Source organism: Danio rerio, chromosome 2 (genome assembly GCF_049306965.1).
Source record: "Danio rerio strain Tuebingen ecotype United States chromosome 2, GRCz12tu, whole genome shotgun sequence".
NCBI lineage: Eukaryota > Metazoa > Chordata > Actinopteri > Cypriniformes > Danionidae > Danio > Danio rerio.
The window spans coordinates 27,506,685-27,534,540 of record NC_133177.1 but is presented as its reverse complement, the minus strand read 5'-3'; the positions used below and the strand labels follow the sequence as shown (position 1 = coordinate 27,534,540).

The window sequence follows — 27,856 nt, the reverse complement described above, 5'->3', positions numbered from 1 at the left end:
AAATTATAAAGTTCATAAAATACATTAAACAGATAGGGCTGTACGAAAATAATAAAAATTTTCTTACCTGGATGATGTCCAGTGTTATTCAGTGATGAACATAGTGATGAACATGAAAGTAAAAAGAAGACAAAAATGGAAACCATTAACACATACTTTCAACTTTGGTTTTCTGCTAAAAAATGAAAGTTCATCGGTATTAGAGCTAAATGTAAAGTTAACAGTTTCAAAGTCTATGTGTAGCAGGTGAATTGGCAGACAGACCTCCTAATCTCATAAACATTAGATTGACAGTGTTGAACAAGACAGACTAAAGCAGAACAGTCATAGAGCATAAGATGGCAAGGAGTGACATACAGAAAGCTGTTCACCCACAGAATGATTAGCAAATGTAAAAATCCACAAAGACAGTTGGCTAGTTGACAAACACCTACAAGACATGTGCATTTTTGAGGGATGCTGTGATCAAGAGAAATTGTATTGAAATCCAGGGGATGGTAAACCAAAAAATTAACAGTTAGTCGATTGCTGGTTGCGATGCACAGCGATCAGTGTGTTATGACTGCATTGAAATGTTAAACATCTTTATTATAAGAATGAATTACATGCAGCAAAAGTCCAAGCTATAGAGGACTGACACAAAGAAAGAAAGAAAGAAAGAAAGAAAGAAAGAAAGAAAGAAAGAAAGAAAGAAAGAAAAACATGGAGTACTTAGTATCTCGCTATAGTATTTTCTGCTACAGAGATAGCTAAGCAGAGGAGGGCCCACTTCATCGAGCCATGCATTATGTAAATGATCTCCATATAGTCTTCATTTTCACCAACCTTCCAGTAGGGGGGGCTGTGCCAGCGGAGACTCCTGCTTCTCTGTGTGTGATGGGACGAAGGGGGTGGCCTCAGGGTTTAAGCTTGCTGCAGTGCTGGGGGAAGAGTGACTAAAAGCTGGTGCACTCTGAGGGGCAGGGACATCTGTGCCAATGGACAGTGGGCTGGGGGTCAGACTAGAAGTGGTCGGTGGGTAAGTGGGGTGAGGGATGGGGGTTTTCACAGGGGTACTCTGGGATGGGGGGCTTGCATCTGGGGTTTGAGCCTGGAGCACAGAGTCAAGGAACATTACGGACTGAGTTGGACTGAGGGTTGACTTCTGGTTGGGATCAGATAGGTAAGCAGAGTTTAACGGTAACTGATCAGAAGGGTGAATACCAGGCAACCCTAGGTTAGGCTTACTCATATCATCTTTAGGTGAATTATCTTTATCCAACATAGCCTTGTTAATCTTGAGAGATGAATCATCTATAGGATTCGGAGTAGAGTCAAGGTAAAACGGGGAGTTGTTTGCCTGCCCGGTTGGTTGGGGTCTACATGCTTGGGTGTTCGTGAGGTGCAGAGGGTCAGGTGTGAGTGAGGGTGGTGCACTTTCCTGATCTATGCTAGCACTGGATTGGGGCTTTGACACAGCCAAATTAGGGTCACTAAAGTCCATGCCCATTACAGTTGGAGGAGCACTCCACTCCTCTGGAAGCTTCTTCCTGCTCTTACTCTTCTTGGCCTTGATGCGTCCTCCCCCTCTCTCTAGGAACTCACTTTCCCAAATCTCCTCATCTTTACAGGGAGGAGAGGGGCAGCCATGGTTTGAGCTTTCCGAAGGAGTCTCTTCAGAGTCAGGGGAACCAAGACTGTCTAGAAGATCATACATTTCTTCCCTGTTCTTGCGTTTCTTCTTTTTTCGTTTCTGCTGCTTCCCGCTTTCTTCCTCAATGGACTTCTCCTCTCCGGATGCTGCATCTTGACTCTGGGAGCCCAAGGCATCAGTGTGACTCTGTTCTGCCTTTCTGGATGCATGGGACTGCTCCGTAGAGAGCATTTCCTCACCTCTCCAAGGGCTTCCCCAAACTTCTTTGTGTACAGAGAGGAAGAGGAAGTGTCACTGACTACCATACAAATCATTGGACAAAAAAGCTTGACTATCTTAAACTCATTACAACTAATAAGCGTCCAAAAGCACATTAAATCAACTACTTATCAATCACTGATCACTTGCATCACACATATGATGCATTACACCAGGAGATGATATGAAATTAGACAAAATTCACAATGAATAGAGTCATTGAGAGTATAGTCCTAAACTTAGAAGAGATTTTGAATTAGACATGGGTTCCCTTTGGAAAGTTTCCAGTAGGATATTTACATTATAACATTTACTTGAGGAGACCTTGATATTTTGTTCTTGAGCTGAATATCATGCTCCTCTTCATATAGAAACTGCTGATTATCATGTGAAACATGAAGTGTTAGGGTGAGAAATCTTGGACCTGAAGAGTCACAGTCCTTTAGAGTTGTGATTTTGACTTACAAACGAACTCGCCTATAACGTTCTAGTAAGCCTGGGACCTTTATTAGCTTTTCCAGGTTTGTTTGATTATGTTTGGACTTCAACTCTGCAAGACTGTGGATCGACAGGACAGCACTTGCCTACCCCTGCACTTGTATTTAGAGAATTATGGCAACATTCTTTGAATTAGGAAACATTTTCAGTCCTCGTCTGCTTTTATTTTTAAAATACAAAAAATTGCAAAAACAAATGATGTGATTTTCATCATAACTTGCCAGGTTGTAGAAACTTGTGAAGAACCATGGCTTCTGTATGATCATCAGTCAAACTGTAAAGTTTGCAAGGGCTTATGACCTCCTGAGCACTTGCACTCTGTAGAGCTCTTGCTCGATGCTAGTAAAAGTTACAATGACAACAAACATGCTTACATATGCTTGACAAATTATTATCAGTTTAAGATTTATAACCTAGCTTTAAAATTTAGGTTTGAGGTATGATTGCTTGTATTTTAAGCAACCCGCAGGCTCATTCTGAATACATACCGCTGTATACATTTCTGGAGACTATCAAATACGTACCAGGAGCTACGTTTTTTTTTGCAGTTTTTGTTTTCACAAATCCACCTGAGATTGCTGTGTAGGCTTTTTTTAGATCTCAAATTTCTCTCGCGAGTGCCATTCGTGCCTGCTGTTCTCTCGTAAATCCACCAGAGGTCGCTGTCGACTAACTGTTTAACTGACTGAATGACTGACTGCCTGATGGATCAATTGACCCACCCTCCCCTTTCCGTAAACCCAACCAAAAGTATTTGATAAAAACACATATTTACCCGCCCACCCTCTTCCCTAAACCCAACCGACAAATTTAAAAAGCAACACAAAAAAGAAAAACCCTTGTTTGATTTTTACCACGTTTTACCACATTTTCACTCTGTTATTTACTTGTTTATTTTATTTTTTGGCTTCTGTCTTACCCACTTTCTGGAACCTTCCTAACCAGACTCGAATCTTGTTGTCTTGGTCATCTCTCGGCATCTCAAGTCCGCCGACGTACATGGTGAGCTAACTGGACAAACTGGTAAGAGCCGGAAAGGTACGCAGTCAGCTGTTAAGCTCGAAAATGAACGGCGTTTTACCGCCCTATAGCATACATTTTAAAAAATTGAATGCAACCATACATACCTCTGGCTACATAATTCATGATCTCAAGAAATGTATATAGGGCTATGATTTCAGAATGAGCCTATGTTGATTTTAAGTAGTAGATTAAAGAAAACCCAGTGGAAATTACCCATTGGTGAATTTTCCAAAAATGGCTAAAGTCTCATATATCTGTATGTTACATCTTGATATAGCCATATCCCACTTGTTCCCTAAAAATGTACGTATTGTAAGATAACAATATGGGGGTGTAGTATTTAAACTTGCTGAAAAAAGCAGTTAAATGTGTGTGATAGGTTCAACAGTGGCTGAGAGAGAATGTGCTGAGACTATGATGTGCTCACTTGAGAGCACATCAAGTTAAAGTGCAAATGGGCAAATGAACTCATGGAGAAATAACAGGCAGGGATAACAACAGAGGCAAGTCACAGAGAGACTGACTCAAAAGAAAAGCAACAAAGAAGAGTCACATGACATGGAATACCGGTACAAATCTCAGCACTGAGGACAAATACAGTAAATGTCACTGAAATGATCCACAATCAACAACAAGACAGACACTGAGCACAAGATGGTTGACGGCATCAAAATATATCACATTTAAGGAAAAACAAAAAGTACTGCTAAGTATATTTGGGCTGTCATGGCAATGTTAAGTAAATTCATTTCTAGACCCAAACAAGGTACATTTTTTCTGCTCCTACTTATTCAGTTCTTTATTGATCAAATGGTTATAACCAGTCACTTGGACGAAGTGCCAGTAGAAGCAACATTTATATTTCAGATATGAGATCTAAAATGTGAAATGCCTTTCTAAACTGGCTCTGGGCCAGAAGACACATTTCTTTTCCATTTTCTTGGCCATCATGCTCATAAAGAAGCCTTAAGATAAATGTTTAAAATGCCTTAATGCACACTTGAAGATTAACTTGGCCAGTCTAACATGTTAAAACGAACAACTGCGTATGATGACTTATTGCTTAAAAATAACAAATGCTTTTTTCCAGGTTTATGTTAAGCATCACATGACGTTTAATACCACAGTTGGTATCTTCTCATCTGAGGTAACTTGAAGACCGTGATAGATGTAAAGCAATTATGTTATGAAAAACTATTGATGAGGCATCCATGCCCTGACCAGACAGAGTGGAATGACATGATAGACGTTCTATGGTATAATAAACAATCAGCATCTTAATGTGTGTTTAAAGTCTGTCTTACCTTTTCTAGACTGCAGTGAGATGCCTTAAGTGGTGATAGACTTTACCTGCAGAGTTTTCCTGGCTGATACGAGGACTCGTTTCACTCGGATTAGCGGTTATCTGCGATGGTTTGAGTGGTTCATTGGCAAACAAGGGTGAGGTCTTCTGAGGTTCACCCATGCTGGGGGGTTTGGAACTCTGGAAAGGGGCCATGCCCACATTCATATTCATACCAATGTTCATTCCAGGCTGAGAGAACCCTGAAGGAAAGAGCAGCAGAGCGATACTGCATTAAAACTTTACGAAGCCCGAGGAAGTGAACTGATTCGAACCCGCCCATGATCTGAAGTCAATAATCTCATAGCAGCGGTTACCCAGAAAAGAGTCCATGCTGTTATCCTTCTGCTGATTTCCCAATTGGACTGGCATTCCAATCATTGAAGCTGGGCCTGAAAATAAAGAAAAGTAGAGTAATGTCAGGAATATGAATGGATGATTGATGGAATGTTTCAGTTAATATGCAATGATCCCACCTGACTGAAAGTCATTCTTATAGACGTACTGCCCAGGCGGGCTAGGACGAATCTCGCCCTGAGGGTCATGACGTAGACCTCCAGGGCTTGCAGACATGAACCCAGACCCTGAGAACAGAGAAAATACACATACTGATTATTTGTGTGTGTAACAACATAAATCTATATCAGACCTTAGAAATAAAGAACAAGGGATAAGGGTGGAAAATGCTGCAAGCTTTACAAACATCTAGATCTCCATCCAATCAATATAATAAATAATAAAATTCATGTAAAACTATTACAATTTACACTCACTGGCCACAATATTAGGTACCCCTTACTAGTACCGGGTTGGACCCACTTTTGCCTTCAGAACTGCCTTAATCCTTTGTTAAATAGATTCAACAAGGTACTGGAAATATTCCTCAGATAATTTTCTGTTCATACAGTATAGACATGATAGCATCATGATGAATTGTGGGCTGCACATCGATGATTCGAATCTCCCGTTCCACCACATATCAAAGGTGCTCTATTGGATTGAAATCTGGTGACTGTGCAGGCTATTTGACTACAGTGAACTCATTGTCAAGAAACTAGTCTGAGATTATTTGCACTTTATGACACTGCACATTATCCAGCTGGAAGTAGCCACTTCCATGGTCATGAACATGGTCAGCAACAATACTCAAGTAGGCTGTTGCCTTTCTATCAGTTTGAACCAGTCTGGCCATTCTCCCCAGACCACTGGCATCAACAAGGCATTTGCGCCCACAGAACCGCTGCTCACTTGATATTTCATCTTTTTCTCTGTAAACCCTAGAGATGGTTGTGCGTGAAAATCCCAGTAGATCAGCAGTTTCTGAAATACTCAGACCAGCCCATCCGGCACCAACAATCATGCCACATTCAAAGTCAATTAAATCACTTTTCTTCCATTGCTCAGTTTGAACTGCAGCAGATCGTCTTATCCATGTCTACATGCCTAAATGCACTGAGTTGCTGCCATGTGATTGGTATCTTAGAAATTTGCGTTACCAGCAGTTGGTCAGGTGTACCTAATAAAGTGGCCGGTGAGTGTATGTAAAAACATTACTAAAAACATTGGAAATGTGTGATAGATTTAAAGTATGGTGGTATGTTTCTTCTAAAAATGAACATTGGCTGTAAATTTATTTACCCACAAGTCATCCAAAACATCACTTTTTTAAAGTACAGCTGAAGTTTGGTGATTTATAAAATGTATCTTTATGAGCAAGAAAAAAAACAACATATGCAAACAAAACAAAATCATTACACATAATGATCATTTTTCACGTATGAAAAATAGTCAGTCTGTGCAAAAAAAAAACCTAAAACTAAACCTTATTTATATAATTGTTACCTTTAATCCAAAGCTTCATTTCTATTTTCATTGGAGAGGGAGGACATTTGTGTTGTATTGTTCATAAAAGGGACCATTTGCTATGTTGCAGATCAAAGGTAATAATGTTGTAAATAATGTTCAGTTCAGCAAAACTGATTGTTTCACTTCTTAAGACATAATCAGGAGCCACTGTTAGACCTATGTACTGTATGTTTTGTTATATAAAAGAATCCATTTATGTATCACTAATAGTTATAGCTTGGGCTAAAATCACCTTAATTGTTTTACTGAAAAAAGGTCATCTACATCTTGGATCGTCTGAAGAAGCAGCAAAGAAATCCTCTTTAGTTTTGTTTTTGTTTTTGAGTAAAAAAAAATTATAATAATTATTATTAGTCACCACCACCAATAATTTCTATTAGTAATAGTTCCATAAACAACTTTTCGCCAAAATCCAATAGCGTGTTTAGTTTAAATATGTCCCCGGTCAAAGGCACTGGGGAGGGGCATCCCTGAAAATAAGCCTGTCCCCATCCATTCTAATATGTCGATGTTATGAGAAGGGCAAATGTGGATGAGTGATGCTGAAATGATGGGACAGGCTGGGACTGCAGGCCTGTTTACCGTAGTTACACAACCAGCTGAGGCTGCTCTACGTTCCCTAGGCAAAGCACTCTGTCAGCATCAAGACTGACTGACACGAGGAGCCAGCACTGAACCAGCATAAGCAAAGATACCAGCCCTGGATTAATGATTGCGCTCCCACAGGGTTGGGCTGCACCAGCACCATGCAATTATCCTCTTTGTGGACCGGTGTCCATGTCACTGTGAGTCATGCTGTGTCTGCTATATTGGCAAGGATGCAACGGGATTCTGTCCACCTGGCCTTTCTGTTGCATGTTGATGAGGTAAAAAGGGCTCGACCCCAATAAGTCTTTAAGGTGATCCGTGCGTTTAGGATTTAGGCAGCATCCTTTCAACTGTTCATATATTAAAAATGCTAATGTCGAGTTAAACAAAATCCAAGCAGGGCAAGAGCCTTGCAAAGAAAAGCATATGAACCTGAAAACAAGCTACAGTTAAAAGCACCCAAAATGTGGAAGAGGAACTAAAAATAGCGTCTCAGACATGAGGCACTTGAGGTGCATAGACTGCCAAGTCATGCTGTGGTACAGAGCCTCATTTTTGCAGTTAAAGGGGGGGAGCAGCAGACATCCCTTTCAGCACAGAATCAGTTACATAACGTCATAAACCAGTGCTGTACTGTTAGTACCAGCCCAGACAAAGAACCAGAGATCTCTATAACACACAATATGGATACAAAAGCAGCATGACAATGTTACAGCACAATTCTGAAGCATTATCATTATATTGCCTATTTGTTTTGTCAAAATGCATCCAACATAAGATACTTTTGCAGAAATACTGTTAAAACGAATGGTCACACTTTACAATTAGTTAATGTTGGTAAATGTATACTAATATTAAATATAAATGAACAATACTTCTTCAGCATCTATTATAACATTTACTTAGTATTATCAACATCCAAAATTGCGCTAGTTGTTAACATTAGTTTCAAGGATAGTTCACCCAAAACTGGAAATTATGTCATCATTTATTTACCTTTCACTTGTTCAAAACCTGTTTGTTTTTTTCTTTCTTTTATAAGTAGATACTTTGAAGAAAGCTGTAAACAGCCATTGGCTTCGAAAGTATTTGTTTTTCCTACTTGGGCTACAGGTTTTCAGCTTTCTTCAAAATACCTTCTTTAATGTATAACAGAAGTAAGTACCTCATGAAGGTTTGGATCTAATTCAATGTGAGTAAATACACTGTAAATAATGATTGTGCCAATTAGTTATGACAACTGAATATTTTGAGTTAAGTTAGCTTATCTGGATTGAATGCGTTGACATAACTTATATATTAAAGTTTTACTTGGCTGAACTTATTATAATTTAAAAAGTCAGCTTAACTGATATATATATATATATATATATATATATATATATATATATATATATATATATATATATATATATAAGTTAACTTTAAATAATGCAAATATGTGCAAATGCAAACAAATACATTTTTAATTAAATAAATCATCTTTAAAATTGTATTTGCATGTCTTTGACTGCATTATAATTTAATTGTGCTGGTAAAAAAAGACTTTGGAGGGGTTTGGGATCAGTTTGGATGTTTTGAACATGCATTTCATGTTAAAGATAGCAGAAACCAAGTGTGTGTACCTACTCGCTTTTAGTTTTTAGGTGTCTTTTTTTTTACGTTTGGGAGGTTTTGGACAGTTCAAGCATTCAAGTGTATCTGGCAACACTAATAGCCATTTTCTCATAGTAATGTGGTGTGTGTTTGTCTGAGGTTCTTCTCAGATGACTGCTTCTTTGTATTTGCAGACTTTAAAAACCTATTAACTAACAACAAATGACTTTATTTTCATTAAGTGTGGTTTATTCATAAACTAATTTCGAGAGGATTACGTGCTTATAATCAACACGGCTGGCTCCTTGTTAGCTCCGTAATCAGCCCTATTAAATGATTACAGAAGCATTATAAATAACCTGAGTTTTCCACTCCAGTTATCTTCGTCTTGAAGCTCCCCCCCTTCCACCCCTACATCCTCCCACTTTTTCTGATCGGGCGACACGGTGGCCCAGTGGCTAGCACTGTTGCCTCACAGCAAGAACACCGCTAGTCCAACCCATCGGGCTGGTTGGTGTTTCTGTGTGGAGTTTGCATGTTCTCCCCGTGTTCGCGTGGGTTTTCCCCGGGTTCCCCGGTTTCCTCCCACCGTCCAAAAACATAAACCATAGCAATCGACTAAAACAAATTATCACCCAATACAACCTGAGTTTACACTTCTCACGGTGACAAGCAGGGGAGTTCTCGAGACCTACCTGACCTCGAATTCCCCTCTCGCCCTTCTAACGGGAGGGAGCCCCGGGCTCGAGGATATTACGAGCTCAGGGCTCTCTCCCGGGACAGCATGCCAAATACGCTTTATTGATTATCAGCTAAGTGTGAACTCTTGAAATGATGGTAACAACGATGAATAGATATTGTAAATGTATTGTTCATTGCTTGTTCATGTTAGTAAATTCATCCCCTAATAATAGCTAATGGAACCTTATTCTAAAGGGTAAACTAATCAATTATCAACAAAACAAGACATTTTAAACATTTGTATTCCATATGGACAAAAGTGCAAGCCGAGTTACATCATCTGTTCTCCGCGAACTTACACATGATCATTATGGGATGTGCAGAGAGAAAGAGCATCAAAAACAAGGTGTTCATACTTTGCTGTGTTGTACCAATATCCAGGGTGCAAATTACAGGGGGTCAGACCCCTCTAATTAAAGCCTAATCCCGCCCTGAAGGACGTCTACACAAGATGTATGGGGGTCTACCCTTTAATAGTTAAGATTTACTGGGAGATTATGCAAACTCCACACAGAAATGCCAACTGGCCTAGCCGGGACTCGAACCAGCAACCTTCCTGCTGTGAGGCAATTGTGCTACCCACTGCGCCGTGACACCCAGTTTGCTCTGATCTGTATCTTAAATAACATTAATAATTAAAATAATAGATAAGTTAAATATACATTTGACCACCCCTGTAATGGTCCAAACCATTTTGAATGCCTGTTTGCGCCAAAAAACGGCAAATCTAGTGCACCAACAGACATTGTAAGCGTTCACAAAACATGTTTCTTGTTACATAGGAATTTGTACTGTAGGTGTCCATAAAACTAGATGCATACTTTGTATTTTATTATGCACTTGCTTACACATGGAAGTTAAATAGTAAAATAAAAAATATATGCAGTCTTTCATGGCCATTCCTTGATAGGTTTAATGTCCCAAATGTCATTGAGAACCACTCAATATTCCTGAAAGCGCTAAAAACATAACAAAAATATTGATTAATAAATTAGACGTAAATTAATTCAATATAGAAATTTGGTTTTATTTTGGTATTAACTTGACCCCTCGATTGTCAATGTACTTTAAATTCGCACCCTGCCAAGATACACAGATTTTGAATGAACTTTTAGTTTCACATCCTTTTTATTTGCTTGCTTTCCACTTGCTTTTAAGATTCATTCATGCAATAGCACATCACATGACATGCTCCCACAACAGCGACAGAGTGGAACAAAGTAAGAGAAGGATCTTTATGAAATACAAACACAAGTAGTCAAAAGCGATGGATTTAAACATTATTATTAGCTGTAAAAAGTAATGAGCCTTGACTGACCCAAATGCATGTAAATCACAAAAGAAGGAAAGGCTTACAGGTTTGTAATTACATTGTGGTGAGTAAATGAGGACAGTGCTTGTTTTGGGAGGAGTATTATGCACATGTATTGCACAATAAAAAAATCAACAAAACCATTATAATTAAATAACATAATTTAAATTACTTTTTAACTTCATTATTAAAGCATGATTCTATATTCCAGAAAAAACAAACAAAAAGCGCTCTGGGGTAAGCTCAAATGTATGGTCGGTGCTCTTTGGGTGAGGGATTCATCAAAACAGCAACAAGAATCAGAGAAGCTATTAAGCCATGTGAATAAAGGCTTTTTAATTTTTTCACTTTATTCGAGTGCCTTGGACTGATTCTTGTTGCTGTTTTGATGATTCTATATTATCTATTCAAGCTCTTACTCTAAATTATATAGAATTTTAGAAAACAGTAACCAATGACATCCATAATCTTTTTTCCTACTATGAAAGTCAGGGGCATCATGTTACCATCAAAATAACTTCTTTGGAGTTCAACAAAAAAGCTCATTAAAGGTTTGGAACCACTTTCTACATCAGTTTTCCTTCAGATTTAAGTGAAGTTTTATGAACTAATTTCGAAAGGACCTGGGATAGGACTGATTGCAGCTGGCCTCTCATCCGTAGTCAGCAATAATCCAATCAGACTGATTCAAGCTTACAATGAATAGACTGATTTCGCCCTACTACCTTATCTTCATTTTGGAAGAATCCCCCCTTCCACCACTTCTCCTTCTTTTCCTCCCTTTACTAAGACCTACCTGATCTCGGACCCCCTTATATGCTTATTGACCAGGGGGGAGCCCTGGGCTCAATTATCTCCCAGCTCAGGGTTCTCTCCCAGAACAGCACGCCAAACCTGCTAATAGCGTCAAGCATATCTAAGCGTGAACTCTTAAAACTCTAAAACGTACTCTATTGTAAACAACATAATATAAATAAAAAATAAATAAAAAATAACTAAAAAGAATGGTAACTTGGGTAGATTATTATATCCTTGACATTTGAAAATTCATGTGATGCTGCCTGATGACAGTTAAAAACTATAAAAAGAAGTCTTTATTTCCTACAGTAGAATACAGATGTCCTTGACTTCTATTCTGAAATGACCTTCTTTTCAAACTGATGAATTTTACATGAGTAAGACATGAGTCTTGTAAATAACGCTAGAAATTGACTAAAATCTAATTATTTCTTCATGTACGACAGTTTCATAATATTAAAAAAGACATTAATGAAAATACATGATAATGGACTGCAAGTGTAATCTTATTATCTTTCCAAGTAGCCGCACAGCCTGTAATAGCCAGCATAGTTATTGATTAATCATCTTTACTTGTACTTTGTTCTTTGGAAATGAGTCTCCAAGCGCTTGTCAACAGACAACTTTCCATTTCCGTAAATCTTTATTACTTTGTCAATGAACAGGTTTATTATACCACATGGCCATTTCAGTGGAAAAAATAGTATGTCAGGAAAAATATATTCTTAGCCTACTTCTTACTTATGTAACTAGAGTACTGACAACTTGCTTTCTCACTGAAATTTCAGGTCTAGTAAGTCCAACAAAGATCTGATGAGACACTAGAAACACAAGCTTGCAATACTGTATATGGTATAACTGTGAGACGCTACAGAGTGCTAATCTTTGCAGTAGCATGAAATAAATGGATATTTTTCTTTCTTAATGGAAGTTGAAATTTAATCTCACTTATATGGATCTCTGGACTGCAGCTATTAAAATTGTTTGTCACATCTGCTGTGAGCGGATCTGCTGAAATCAGCATCCATATGCGGTGCGCACATACTGTATACATGCTGCTCCTGTTGAGAGTGCATCCTGCTGTATTGATGTCTAAGCATTCTGTCAAGCACAAACCCAATATCATAATGTAAAGGTCAACATTTCTGCATCATCTCCTGTGTGTGACAAATGTAGGATAAACACAAATAGAAAGGTATGGGGGCAGATGCTCTTACAGTACGCAATAGATAAATACATTTATTATTTACCTACTTGCACGGATTTCCTAAAAGCAACAGTCAAACTAGAGATGTCATAATGTCTGATTTTTCATTACTCAATTACTATGGGCAAAATGAAAGAATTATAGGAACTATATGTTGCAATATCCATAGGTATTTTGAAAATACTAATAATAGACCACAGTCTTATATTAGTGAATAAATGTTAATAAATTGTTAAAAACTGCTTTGTAAAACTAATTACAAACTAATGTTTGTAAACTACTGTTAAACTGCTACAAAATAATTAATCTAATCTCACATTCACTAAAGAACCATCAAAGTGTGGTGTATTTATGGTGGCCAGAGTTTAATATTACCATAAATATTAACATTGATTTTCTTTTCAGCTTAGTCCCTTTATTATTCCAGGGTCGCCACAACAGAATGAACCGCCAACTTATGCAGCATATGTTTTATGCAGCGCATGCTCTTCCAGCTGCAACCCATCTCTGAGAAACATCCATACACACTCATTCACACCCATACACTATGGACAATTTAGACTACCCAATTCACCTGTACCGCATGTCTTTGGACTGTGAGGGAAGCCCTGGAGGAAACCCACGCGAATGCAGGGAGAAGATGCAAACCCTACACAGAAACGCCAACTGACCCAGCCGAGGCTCGAACCAGTGACCTTCTTGCTGTGAGGCGACAGCGCTACCTACTGCGCCACTGTGTTGCCTATAGTCATATAATAATTTTTAAATATCATGAATATTGCCAGTAATATATTTGCCTCATATTCATATGGCACAAAAAAAAAACAGTTTGTTATTTAAATTTCATGATTATCATCAGTATTGTTATACTGCAAAATATTGATATATAGTTCATCTACCTATTTCACAGCATTTATAGTATTTGATTTTTACTAATCTTGTTTGTTTGTAATTGTTTTATGAATGACTAACTTCATAAAAAGTACCAGTATATAATGTATTTGCTCAGGAAGCCTAGACACTTTAAGTGCCCTCATGCATACATGGTGAATGAACTGTGTAAATGTGCCCTAGTAAACAATAAACACATTTGAGAATAAACAGAGGTGATGGTTGTAACCCAAGAGGAAGGCTGTCCGCCTGACCGAACCTTGAGTTAAGTCAGGACGGTTCTTGGCAATAGACAGCACAGTTTGGGGCGGCTAGAGAGGCAAAAACAAATTCTTAGGGGAAGTTTTTAGATTAGAGATGTTGCCAATCTTTATCAGGCATACATCCTGGACAAACAAACACAAAAGCAACCCCGAATGACTGGGAATATCAATCAGGTTTTCCTTTTAAAATGGATGTGAAACCAGAGGAACAAAATAAAATGTGCTTCTGCCAGTCGCCATTATGCGGTGTGACAGATCGAGCAGAGAAATGCACAAACAAACATCCACAAAGGGCATCTACTTCAGATTAGATGTATCAGATTACAATGCAGAAGAAACAACATAAACCTATTTGCAAAAGTGAAACCGGATGGGGGTGGCGCAGTAGGTAGTGCTGTCACCTTACAGCAAGAAGGTCACTGGTTTGAGCCTCGACTGGGTCAGTTGTCATTTCAGTCCAAATATATGCAGTACAGGTGAATTGGGTAGGCTAAATTGTCCTTAGTTTATGAGTGTGAATGAGTGTGTGTGTGGATGTTTCCCAAAGGTTGCGGCTAGAAGGGTATCCGATGCTTAAAAATGTGCTGGATAAGTTGGCGGTTCATTCCGCTGTGGCGACCCTGGATTAATAAAAGGGACTATGCCGAAAAGAAAATGAATGAATGCATGAAAACTGGATGGGCAAAATATAGTTTATAGAGTCTGATATATGGACGCCGTTTTATTAAATTATGCCGCTGTTTTCTAAACACTGTTTGCTTAAGGTTTTTTAAATGATGCCCTAAATGTCATTTGGACCGCTCAAGTCATATGAATCTACTTTTTATCTTTGTGCGGTATTATTAGAATGGACAACTGGGTCCATGACAGTATTGGTAGAGTATTAGTAGAATGTTTATGGGAATGTTTGAAGAAAAAGAGCAGAATAAATAAACACACATTACTATAACATAATAAAAACAAAGTAAGAATCAAACATGTGATTATTTAATATAAAAAAGAATTTGATTTAAATCACAACCTTGAACTTTCAGAAAGTATGTGCTATATAAAGATCTACAAATATTATGTTGGTTCTTTATAGTATGAATATAGAATATAGTATAGAATATGAGTATCCTGCATAAAACACAAGCATTTTAAAGGTAGAGATCATGTCACATTTTGAAATATGGTATTAATTGTGACTTTATTAAGCAATTTTTGAGATTTCTCATTAGAACTGTATACCTGGAAGGCATCTTAAACATGGTCGCTAAAGGAAATGACTGGCCTTAAAGGAACTTTGCTTACAGTTAGTAAGCAGTCTGTAGAGGGACTACCAAAATAAAGTGTTAACATAAATTAAGCAGACAATCGACTAATACTCTGACAACTGCAAACTGACGCACAGTTAATTAAAGTCATCACAATGTCTAAACTGTCAAAATGTCTGAACCATCAAAATAAATTTTAACGAGTAAATGAAGACAGTATTTTTATCTACAGGAGGATCATATTATTAAAGAAGACATACCTTCTCTTTTCCCATCCATCCCATCCAGAAGGGGGCGATAGTCTGTCTTCCCAACAGTCTCGCCCACTTTATCATCAAAGCTCTGTGCTTCCAACCCAGCCACAAAATCCCTCTTCATCAAGCCGTCCTGGGCTGCCTTAGGTGCCCCATCTGTGAAGGCATCACGTAAACTAAAGTCCATCTTCCTGAAGAAAAAAAGCAAGGTACGGTCAGCCAAAGCAACGATGCACAATATTGGTATTAGTCGATAACTGCTTTTTTTGTGTTCAAGACCAATAAATTATGGAATATTTTTGATGGTTGGTCCATTTAAGATTTTTGTCATATTTTCAACTGAAACTTGAAGAAATAGGTCTACTGAGTAATTCCACCCCTTTTCAAATTTAGCCAATAACATTTTTAATTTAATTGTGCTCTGTGAGGCAGATTGTGTGAGATTTAGGGTTGGGTATCATTTAAATTTAATCATTCCAATTACGGCTGCACAATATTGGAAAAATCTAGCATTGCGATATTTTTATTTTGATATATATATATATATATATATATATATATATATATATATATATATATATATATATATATATATATATATATATATATATAGCGATATGAATACAATTTCATCAGTGAACTTGAATACCTCTGTTTGGAAAGAATTTATAATGTTAGATCGATTTGGATGATTCTGAAGTGGGAGTACATCTTCATAAAATCTCATAAACAATCTATAAACTTTTTGGGGTCCCCCGACACATTTTCGATGTGGTCTGTGTTATTTGCACTTCATTTCTGTATTTGCAAGTGTTATGAGTATCTTGATGCATAGCTATCTATAAATACAATCCAAAAAAGATACAATTGAAAAAGTGTTTTATCATTTCCCGAGTCTAACGGTATTCAAGTACAGTAACTTAATAATAAAATAAAAATGATTGTTAAAGTCACAAATGGTACAATTTCATATGCCTGAATGTTTTGAGGTCATTATACAATCACAGCTATCAAAAACACATGCAAATGATTAATTTTAATACAAACTTCAATATTGCATATCCTGCGATGTGACTACTGCGAATGATCACATTGCGATATCGATGCTGAAACAATATATTGTGGAGCCCTAATTCCAATTCTGATTCCATTTATTGATTTAAATTCTTGATTCCCAGTATCTATTCCAATGTATTAAAAAGGTCATCATATTAGGATATTAATAGGTATTAGGATGCATTCTTTTAATTTGATGTGGCAGATGCTCGGTCATGTTAGTCCATCTTTAAACTAATGTTATGATTATTATTATTAGTCAAGGTCTATTAGCCAGATTCCCAAATTAAAACTTAAAAATGTGTGCAAAGGAATTGATACATTTCACAACATCCAGTTCTTAATCTAAGTATCCAATTTCAGAACTTGAACTGATTTTCGAATCCCAACTAAAGTTACATTAGCACAAAACCAGACTTAATTTATACCAAATGAATGCATAAATGTGCATTGATGACAAAAAAATCAACAAGTAGGCAAAACGAGTAATAATGTTCTGTTACATGTCAATAAGTGACTGATTTCAGGGAGCAGGACACTTCAGATACTGAAGGGCATTTCATTGGTCAGAACATCTGATGAGAAGCTGAAGGTGGTTTTATAAGGAAACCATAAAAAATCCATAAGTCATAGAAAGTCATGAAACATTAATTAGCAAAGATTTTAGAACCTGCAAGTTTTGAAAGCTCTGAAATGAGAATGTGTTGTCTTTGTTTTGCAGCACACTAGCTTACAGATAACCTCAAGTCTGCTATATTAATACTAAAATCAATTAATTTCGAAGGTTTTCAAGTAGAACAAATTCTCAGCTGTTTTTGTTTGGTTGGTTTTATATAGCTTAGAAAAAGTCATATCAGTATTTGAATTATGGCCTTTTATATTAGTTATCAACTTTCAAATATAAAGTGATACAGTATGCCATTTCAATGCATCCCTAGTCAAAACAAAGCAGACCTAGACCCAATTAAAACACACTGCAGCTCAGAGACAACGTATATACTCTCTCTATATCCTGCCCTAGATATTCCAGCAGTAAATATTTAATGTCCTACTTTGGATGCCTATATCTGATGTTTGTAACCTTAACAGATAACAAATTATATCTTAAAATGAATTACCAATTTATGGTACAGAGGGGTCAAAGACCTCTCGTATGACGGCTTACAACATGCGGACAGATGTTCAGACTAAGACAAATCTGATCATGTGACACTTCTTACTGTGCCCATGCTCCATATTGCAGACATTCTAAATGATGTAGCTAAATTCCAAATGGACAACTGTCGTATAAGTGGCACTTAAAGGGATATTTCAGTCAAAAATGAAAAATTCTGTCATCATTTATTCACCCTTGAAAACTTATTTGAGTTTCTTTTTTCTGTTAAACATAAAAGAATATATTTAGAAAAATGCTGATTTTTGGAAGTCAAAGGGTTCAAGCAATCAGCATTCTTCAGAAGTGTTCAACTGTTTTTTTTTGGTGAACTATCCCTTTAAGGAGAAATCAATGACTTAATTTATTTTAAAAGTCAGAATGTGAAAGAATTTGCTTTCATAAACCATAATGGAAATAAACTGTAAGACTGACATCAAATGTCAAGTAAACTAAATGTTCTGTATTCACTCAAATATGTCCATTCACACATAGACACCCATGTATTATGCATATAAACAGTGTCAGTGACAGGAAATATAGGAGAGAAAATCAGAAATGGATGGAAAGACAAAGAAAAGGATAGACAGAGAGCTTGTCATAGTAGCCAGAATGTTTGTTTATCGCATAAGTTCAACTGTGTCTCATTGTTTCCCTAGCTGCCACACTATCTACATTCACAGCACTCAGATAAACACAATTACACACTGTCCTGCTCAACAAAGGTCCAAAAAAGCAGCAACAGTGTTGCGTGACAAACCCACAAACCGTCATGAACCAAATCAAGTTGCGGTGGATTCTGACAGCGGGGGGCAAATGAGTAAAAAGCTGAACAAATCTCCACAGCAGTTTTGATCCAGTATAGACATTAATATGATTATGCAAGTCTGTTCAAAGCTAAACATGGGATTAAAATGCTACTGCCCCAGAACCTACCCGGAATCCATCTCCTCCCCCATGAATCTTCCTCACCCTTGCTATATTTCAGTGCCTGTCTAGTCTTACATATTTATTTTCATCACTCATCCACAGCTTTGTCTTCGCATTTTCTTTTCTTGTCTTCCTTCCCCCTGCATTTATATGGATGTGAAGTGTAATTCTGTTGATATCCTGATAGTAAGAGGCCCAGCTGGTCCAAAAAAAAAAGAAAAAAGAAGGGATTACAGGCTGTGATTCCCCCTTGTATTTGTCGGCTGGACTGAATGCCCTCAGTTCCCACAGACGTCACAATATCCATCTGAAACACTTACTGTAATCACCTGCTACTGTACAGTAGCACACAGTTATGTACAGTGTTAGACAGTAAGATCTTAAAAACAAATCTTAAAAGCTTTAAAATGACTACTGAAACGTACAGTACAACAGCTTATTTAGTGTTGCTGATAATGTTCATCTTAAAACAAATCCTGATCTGATTTGCTTATCTGTTATTTTAGTATTACTTCTATAACCTTAAAGCATTGACATTTTGAATGATATTGTATTTTCATATTTTTGCATTTGCATTTGGGTTTCATTTAAAGTTTTATTCATCTTGTTATGTAATGACATGTAATAATTTGATATGCTTATAAACAAGAAAAAAAAAAATTCTAATTTTCTGCTTAAATAAACCAACCCAGGCTCATTCTGGAGAAAGCAAAATACGTCCCAGGAGGTATGTTTTTTACAGTTTTTATTTTTGTGAATCCACCAGAATCCACCGCTGTGTATGCTTTTCTGATCACAAATTTCTATTGTGAGTGCCATTTGTGCCTGCTCTTCTTGCATAAGTCCACTAGAGGCCGTTGTCGACTGACTGACTGACCAACTGAACAATATCCCCACCCTCTCCCTTCCCTAAACCCAACCAATAGTATTTTAAAAAGCACTGATTGACTCGCCCATTCCCTTCTCTAAACCCAACCGCAGTGTTTTGAAAAGCAATGCAGAAAAAAAAGCCCTCGCCTGATTTTTTACCACGTTTTCAGATTTTACCACATTCTCACCCTGTTATTTACTTGTTTATTTTATTTTTTGGCTTCTGTTTTTGTCTTACTCACTTTCTGGAACCGTTCTTCACCGGACTCAAACCCCATTGCCGCAGTAAACTCCACTCTGCATCTCCAGTCTGCCGATTATTACATAATCTACATAATTCACAATCTCCATGAACGTATTTAGGGCTACGTTTTCAGAATGCAACAATCACTGCTTATTTAAAGAGAGCTGAAATAACACAATTCTTCAGATATGGAGGAATTGTGTGGAACACATTTTTTTTTTACAGTATTAAAATAAAGTAAAAAATGTTTTAGTTGAAAACAGTATCATGTAAAACAACTTCATTTGAATTTAACTTTAATATTATTTGCAGTAATACAATTTTAGCTATTCAACTTAATTCCATTAGTTGGCCATTTTTATTAGTTGTATCTAAAAACACCAACACTCTTGCTTATTCATAGCATTCACTGAAACAAGAAAGGCCCAATCTCCAGTTTTTCAGAGAGAATAAAGCATGTCATATGGCAGGTCATATGGTGTGGTCTCCTAAGGCTTATTCATCAGACCGTGGTAAATGAGACACAGGTACATCCCTGCGCTTTTCCTGCTCTAACTCTGACACGGCCCTGTGTCCTGCTGTGATTCAGCAGTTTCTTTGCATGATGTCACCAACCCTGGCACAGACTGGCATCTCACAGAGTGCCATCACTCTGTGTTTTAGAGGAGCACTCTTGTTCACTTAAATTACCCATTTGAGTCAAGAGGCCTGAACACAGCGGGTGAGTGTTTGGGTATTTGTACAGTAAGTCCAAAAGTCGGAGACTATACTGAACCTTTGGTATGCAAAAATCTAATTTGAAATATATATATATATATTTAAATTCATTTTCTTTTCAACTTAGTCCCTTTATTAATCTGGGGTCGCCACAGCGCAATGAACCTCCAGCATATGTTTTACGCAGTGGATGCCCTTCCAGCTGCAACCCATCACTGGGAAACACCCATACACATCCATTCACACACATACACAACGGACAATTTACTGTAGCTTACCAAATTCACCTACAGCGCATGTCTTTGAACTTGTGGGGGAAACTGGAGAACCTGGAGGAAATCCCATGCAAGCACGGGGAGAACATGCAAACTCCACACAGAAATGCCGACTGACCTAGCCGAGGCTCGAATCAGCGACCTTCTTGCTGTGAGGTGACATCGCTACCCACTGCACCACCCTATTTTTAAATGTTTAAATGTTAAATGAAAAAATGAAGGACTCTTCAATATTTCTAGATTGCAAACCAAATGAGTAACACTTTGTGAACGTCAGATGTTCTTCCACATTCTTCAGGCTACTTCAAGATGCTTTTTGGTTCATCAGAAAGCTTGATCATCAGGTTAAAGCTCAGTAATGCTGAAATGCCCATCATCATTTGTGTGATAATTTACACACCGACATTTTGTCTGTTCCCTACTTACATGACTTTCTCTTTTGCAACATATATTTATGCTGGGAAATCATTTAGCCATAATATTGGGGAGTCAATGGGCACAATGTGTGGTTTACAAAGGGTCTCATTGACTGATGATTGTAAAGATTATTTTATATCTGTACTTATTTCATCAGAACAGTATGCTCATACTGCACATTTACTAGTGATGTCAAATTGCAGGAATTATTGGTTTATTGGCTTGAATTTACTTTCATCAAGAAGCAGTTATTAATATACAACAACAAAACTCATATTATTCATTTGTTTTCCTTCAGCTTAGTCCCTTTATTCATCAATGGTCACTACAACGGAATGAACCTCCAACTTATCCAGCATATGTTTTACACAATGGATGCCCTTCCAGCTAGTACTGGGAAATACCCATATTAACTCATTCACACACATACACAACAGTGAATTTTGGTTTATTCAATTTACCAATACCGCATGTCTTTGAACTGCTGAGGAAACCCATACGAACACGGGGAGAACATGCAAACCACACACAGATATGCCAACTAACCCAGCCGGGGCTTGAACCAGCAACCTTCTTGCTGTGAGGCAACAATGCTAACCACTGAGCCACCTTATATTATTTCAACCTAATTAAATCAAGCCTACCGTTTCAGTTTTACTTTCACATAATGTTTACCGTGTTAAGTAGATTATTGTTGTTCTTCTGTTTTCTACTTTTAGTTTCTGTTTTTGACAACTAATTGATGTTTCATTGGTGAAAACTTGTGGACAACGCAAAGAAAAAAGCCTAACTCTGCAGCTTGATGCAGCTTTTCTTACTCTTTCATGGCATATAATAAAATATATTTAGGACAAAATTTAAATTCTGTCATATATTAACTATTTTTTAATTATATTATATATATATATATATATATATATATATATATATATATATATATATATATATATATATATATATATATATATATTTCATTTTAAGCTAAAATAAAACTTTCAAACATGTTTACATGAGCATACCACATACTGAATGTGCTATTTTGTGTATGTAGCAGGTGCCAGCTAGTGAAATGCTAGGAGTTGCTGAGGTTATATTGGTGCCAAGACCTGGATAGGAGTGAGGTTTAGGGGGGGTGAGTGTAGCAGAGGCCAGCTAGTCAAAATAATGTGCAGGTAAACCTCACTTCTCTGACCTCTAAAGGTGCTCTAGTGACAGATGCTAGAGGCCATGGTGTTTAGCCTCCTTGCTAGAGCAACTGACTCCCATGCGGAAGGTGTCTGGTTTATCACAGCTCAGATTGAAATACATGGTTACATACTCTGTTACATGTACATGTGGTTCAGCTGTTTTCCCATGAAATATTTGTACAAACGGTTTTAGAGAATGATGCTTTAAAAAACAATCATACGCACACAATTATATACTTCATGCTCAGTGTTTTTTTTTTTTTTCAAAAAATCTACTTTTTTGCTTTTTAGAAGTATTCTCAATTAATGTAGTATAAAGCTCAAGCAATTACACAAACAGATCTGTCATCTCAAATGTGTCTCCAGCCAAATGGTCCAAAATCAAGTCTGACAGAAGCACAAGCTCTGTGGTTTAATGCAGAATGGCCAGCTCACAAGAGTTTTTTGACCAGAGATGGGGCTGGCATTTGGCAACCATTTGTGTTGCTGTGTAAACGCTGTATTCCAAACATTCCTGTATGAATGCACACAGAACGTGGGATGGGGGTCTGGCTCAATGTGTCCCATTGTGTGGCAAAGCCACAGAGCATGCGGTTACTGGCTGCCACTCATTGTGACAGGGTTTATGTATCTGCACCACCACCAATCTCTGCCTGTCTCCTAGTAAAAAACTGAAGCATCCAAAAATAAGGCACCTTCAAAGTGGCAAACCACTGTTAGTGTTTCATCAGCTAACCTGTTTGTATGCTATTTTTGGAAGCACATAATTTTTCAACAAAGCATGATCTCGTACATTTCTCGCCCCAATATTGCAATCGGCTTACATCATCGTCCTAAAAAGGAGAGAGAGCTGTTGGCCCCCCTTATAAACAGCCTGCCCATGGACACAGCACAACAGCGGAGGGGGGGTGTCTATGCGCATTAGAGTCAGAGGCCATCAGTGAGGGGAACGAAGATTATGTATGACGGGACACGGGGCATCACAACAGGCCGGCAGGCCCTGACCTGACACCCCAGAAACACAGCAGTCCAGAAAACAGCATGCCATCTTACTGAGCTTCCCCTGGCCAGCAATATATGATGACATTGTGGGTTCACCCCAGTTCATTTACATAAAATCCATCTTTTAAAATGTGTTGAATTATTTATCTGTTTTTTTTTCTTTAATTTTTTAAGTCATAGAATATTTATGAAGAAGAGCCTAGAAGTTGTGAAGGTCATACATCTTATATAAAATATCACTTCTACTTTAAGTAAAGATGGCAAAAGTTGGACATTTTTACATTTGAGATGTTCAACACTGAAAAACTTTTTAGTCTTAAACTTTTCTGTAATGTCACAACTATCATGTATCAGTTATAATAATGAAATAATACAAGTTCTATTTGCTTAAGTAGAGTGTTAAATGTTTATTTTCTGTCATATAAGGTCTATATTTAGAACATTTTGAGGGATGTAAACTGAAAAACGGCACTTACGTATTTCTTGTTTTACATTTTAAATTTCTATAGCTTCCAAGAATCCAAAAAACAGCCACATATTGATAATTAATGTTAAGATGGCTGTTTTAACATTAAGTTTGATTTAATTGCCTCTTGTAACAGTTATGAAATATTCTGGTAACAAGCAGGAAATGTTTATGGCCCAATGACATGACCACACTGAAATGATACAGTATCTGCTGAAAAAGGTCACATATATCATATTTGTTTGTCCTACACTGGTCATTACTGGTTTGTTACTAGTCTGACATCTAGTCATCTAGTCTAGCACCATCTATCAGCTTATTTCTGACTGCAGTTTGGACTAGTTAGAAGTCATATAAAACAGTTACCTTCAGAAGCTTAACAAATAGAACAGTTAAAATTAAGCTACTGTAATTTATCCAGATTTTAATGGCAAATTTAAATGCTAATAATTAGAACTGTTTTAAAATGAATCACTTTTTAATATTTGCAAAAAATGTATGTATTTTTGCAAATGACCACCGATCAATACAAGTCCAAAATAATATTAAAATAATATTAATAATGTTGCGTTAAATAGTATTCCACCAAGGACAATAACTACTGTATAGTACATCTGAATATAAATGAATAGCAGAGTTTGTACCAAAATTAGTGATAAAGGCACAGAGAATCAATTTTACAACATTTTTTTTATGCGATGAATGATTTAAGCATCAACGATAAGCTCTAGGTGTTTTTACTCTATATTGATCTAAGTGCCAATTACACAGTAGAAATGTGCAACAATGGGAATCTAAAAGTGTGTTGATATGTAATTTTCGGCCACCAAGATGTAGAGATTTGAGATTACATACATTCGATATGTATCAAATTTTTGGTCGAAAATGTAATGCCATTTAATAGACCCTCTAATTTTTGTGGCTTAAGTCATTGTTGGGTACTTTTTAAAATCTGGAAGCATCAACAACTTATATCGAAATATATATTGTTATCATTCAATATGGAAAATAATTATCGAGATTGCATTTTTGCATTATTGTCCAGCCCTAAGATTTCTTGTGTTAAGATATCTAATAATATTTGTATAAATGCATTTAGGTGAGACAATTCTAGAAGGTAAAAAAGATTCTGATTACAACATTTGAGATGTTATGTGATGAAATCAGTGCATTGGTTCGTTTAGTTAGCCACATCATATATTAAGGAAAGGTTACATGAGATTTTTGTTCCACACTGAGGTATTTATTAGTTAAATGTGTTTCAGTCATATTGTATTCACACATCTTCTTATACACTCAAAAAATATATTTTTGCTGCTTGTTCAGCCTACTTATAAAAATGAGCTTAAATAACACAATTCTTTAGTTGTTTACGTACAACTTAATTGCTTTATGCTAAATCCACTTAAAGTTAAGTTAACTTAATCTATTTGTGTTGAGACAACCTTAATGACTTATGTGGAACCCTGCATTATTTACAATGTTGAATAAAGAAAAAAATCTGAACTCAGCAGTTTTTTGCATCTTGACGTGTCCTTTTAGCACACGTTTTTATGTGAAATCTCGAAATTTGCATGGAAACAAATAACTAATGCAAAAGTAGCTGACAGCCAATCCGAGTTTGAGCATTTAAAGTGCATACAACTAATCTTTATATTGTTATTGTACAATTACCATTATCAAGGGGCATTAAAGAGAAAGTTCACCACAAAATAACAATTCTGCCATCATTTACTCATGCACCAATTGTTTGTCCAAATCTGTTTGGGTTTCTTTCTTCTGTTGAACACAAAACAAGATATTTTGGAGAATGTTGGACAAAACAGCCATTGACATCTATAGTACTTCTTACTATGAATGTCAAACGGCTGCTTTTTTCCAACATTCTCCAAAATATCTTATGTGTTTAACAGAAGAAAGAAATTCAAAGTTTAGAGCCACTTGAATGTGCGCAAATGGTGAATTTTCTCATTTTTGGGTGAACTATCCTCTTAAGAGACTGTATATCATTTGCACAAGCTAATGTTTGGTAGGATACATTTTAATGCATTTCCTGTGATCATTTACATGATGAAGCACAATCACACACACTATGATGTCAGACAAATGAAAACATTTACAGAATGACAATGACATTGTACCATCAATCACTGTTACATTTGATCCTCTCATTGTTTTTAGAGGTGTATTGATCTATAAACATTTTAGTCTAAGTTTAATAAAACCTAATCCTGCCTCACCCTACAAGCAAAAATAATAAAATAAACAAGAATACAGGCTCATGAGGGACACCTCCTTGTCCTTCACACATGGTTTAACTGAATAAACAGTACTGTGACATTTGTTGATGCTCTGTATGCACTGCAAACAAACCTAGTCATAGTGCAATAGAAATAACGTGCATTAAAGATTTAGGGGAGGGGGGGTGTGGTCAGACTATCCATCTACAATCCAACAATGCAGAAGATCAAACGAGAAAACGTGGTCACGAGAGACTAGCTCTGTTTCATAGAAAGACGACTGACAAATCTCCCACGACCAAAACGCATCCACACATGACCCTCAAAGCGTCCTTTTCGGATCGTGTACTCCATTTCAATCGCATTTCACGAAATGACGCATGTGCATGAGGATGTGGATGGAAGAGGTGCACTGCAGAGAGCCGAGCACGCGATGCTCACAGGCATCAAACGCAAGGATGGAGGAGAACAATGCGATGCGACGCGCCCATTGTAATAATCCACATTATGATTGTTTATTATAAGAGGCGCGTTTTGGTTTGTCGCGTCGCTCGTTTGCGGTTTATTTTAAATCGTCTTTTTAAAAGAACCTTGTAAGGAGTCACCATCACACAACGTTATCACAATAAGTTATGTAACTGTAGTACTTTTCAAGAGATGTCTGCTGCGGAAGACACCTGTCCAGAGCATCAAAGCTGCGGCAGTGCCTAAACAAAGAAATCAAGGCAGGTCGACATATTTGTGAACGTTTGGGAACGAGAGAGCGATGATGAGTCACCCTGTATTTACATCGCATCCTCCTCTCGCGTGGCGGGACTGCGACTGTATCAAAATTCACGGTTTGTTAGCTATCAATTTTTGTCCTCGTTACGCTTAGGCTTTAGTCCTGCACACGGTTTGATGGTATTGGCTTGTAGTGAAGTGGTGAAATGTGAAGGCTAATGACAATGTCAAAGCGCACTTACCCGTTGTTGTTGTTTTTAAAATTGAGTGCGCTGTAGTGTTGGCCGATGTGCACACTGTCAGATCCGCCCTCTCGTACAGTTCGCCTCTGTCAGAGCGGGGCGACTCCCCGCCCCGCGTACAGCTCGGCCAATCAAAATGCAGGACAACTGCGCTCGTTCTCTTTTTCTTGTCACAGCAGCACTGCTGCTCCTGGACAGAGGTTTTCATCTTTTAAATGCCACAGACCCCTGGTTATAATCCTACTGTGAGGGACAACCATTCTAAAATGAACTAGCTCCTTTGTATAAAAGCATGCTTTATACTGTAATTAATTATTAGATTATTATAGATAAATCTATAATATTATTTTAGAAATATTAAGTTATTTGGACTGCAGTTTTTATTAATGTTTTACTTGTTTTAAGCAAATATGTATTATTCATTTTATTATATATTTCATTTTATAATTTTTTAAAATATAATTATTTTCTCAGTACTGGGTTGCGGCTGGAAGGGCATCCGCTGAGTAAAACATATGCTGGATAAGTTGGCGGTTCATTCCCCTGTGCCCACTCCTGATGAATAAAGGGACTATGCCAAATGAATTAATAAACTTCGATTTATTTTTGTTATCTATAATATATATGTATATATATATTAATTGTATGATGCAATTTATACTATAAAAAATGTATATCATAGGTCTAAAACTTTGTTATGAAATACATGTTTCTATTTATTTTGTAACTTTAATTTTAAAAATTTTGACTTTTTTTTTGTAATTCTACAGGCCCCATAGTATAAGGGACCACCATTCTAAAATGTAAT

At 37.0% G+C, this 27,856-nt stretch overlaps 1 protein-coding gene across 4 annotated transcripts in view; it reads right to left on the bottom strand.

The window, feature by feature from the left end:
• Window positions 1–27,105, bottom strand: part of map4l (microtubule associated protein 4 like) — a 75,228-nt gene extending 48,123 nt beyond the window's left edge. For 2 of the 4 annotated variants that reach the window (XM_005171247.6, XM_073925720.1), the window contains exons 1-5: window positions 27,049–27,105; window positions 15,533–15,717; window positions 5,231–5,338; window positions 5,072–5,146; window positions 4,763–4,957 (exon numbers count right to left, since the gene is read on the bottom strand). In XM_005171247.6, coding sequence (XP_005171304.1) covers window positions 4,763–4,957; window positions 5,072–5,146; window positions 5,231–5,338; window positions 15,533–15,713 — 559 coding nt within the window. In that variant the 5' untranslated portion in view covers window positions 15,714–15,717; window positions 27,049–27,105. Of the gene's footprint in view, window positions 1–67; window positions 1,894–4,762; window positions 4,958–5,071; window positions 5,147–5,230; window positions 5,339–15,532; window positions 15,718–27,048 lie in introns of those variants that run through there. The other 2 variants (XM_068213958.2, XM_073925739.1) reach the window with 1 other exon arrangement.
• Between the last annotated feature and the right edge of the window lie 751 nt (window positions 27,106–27,856).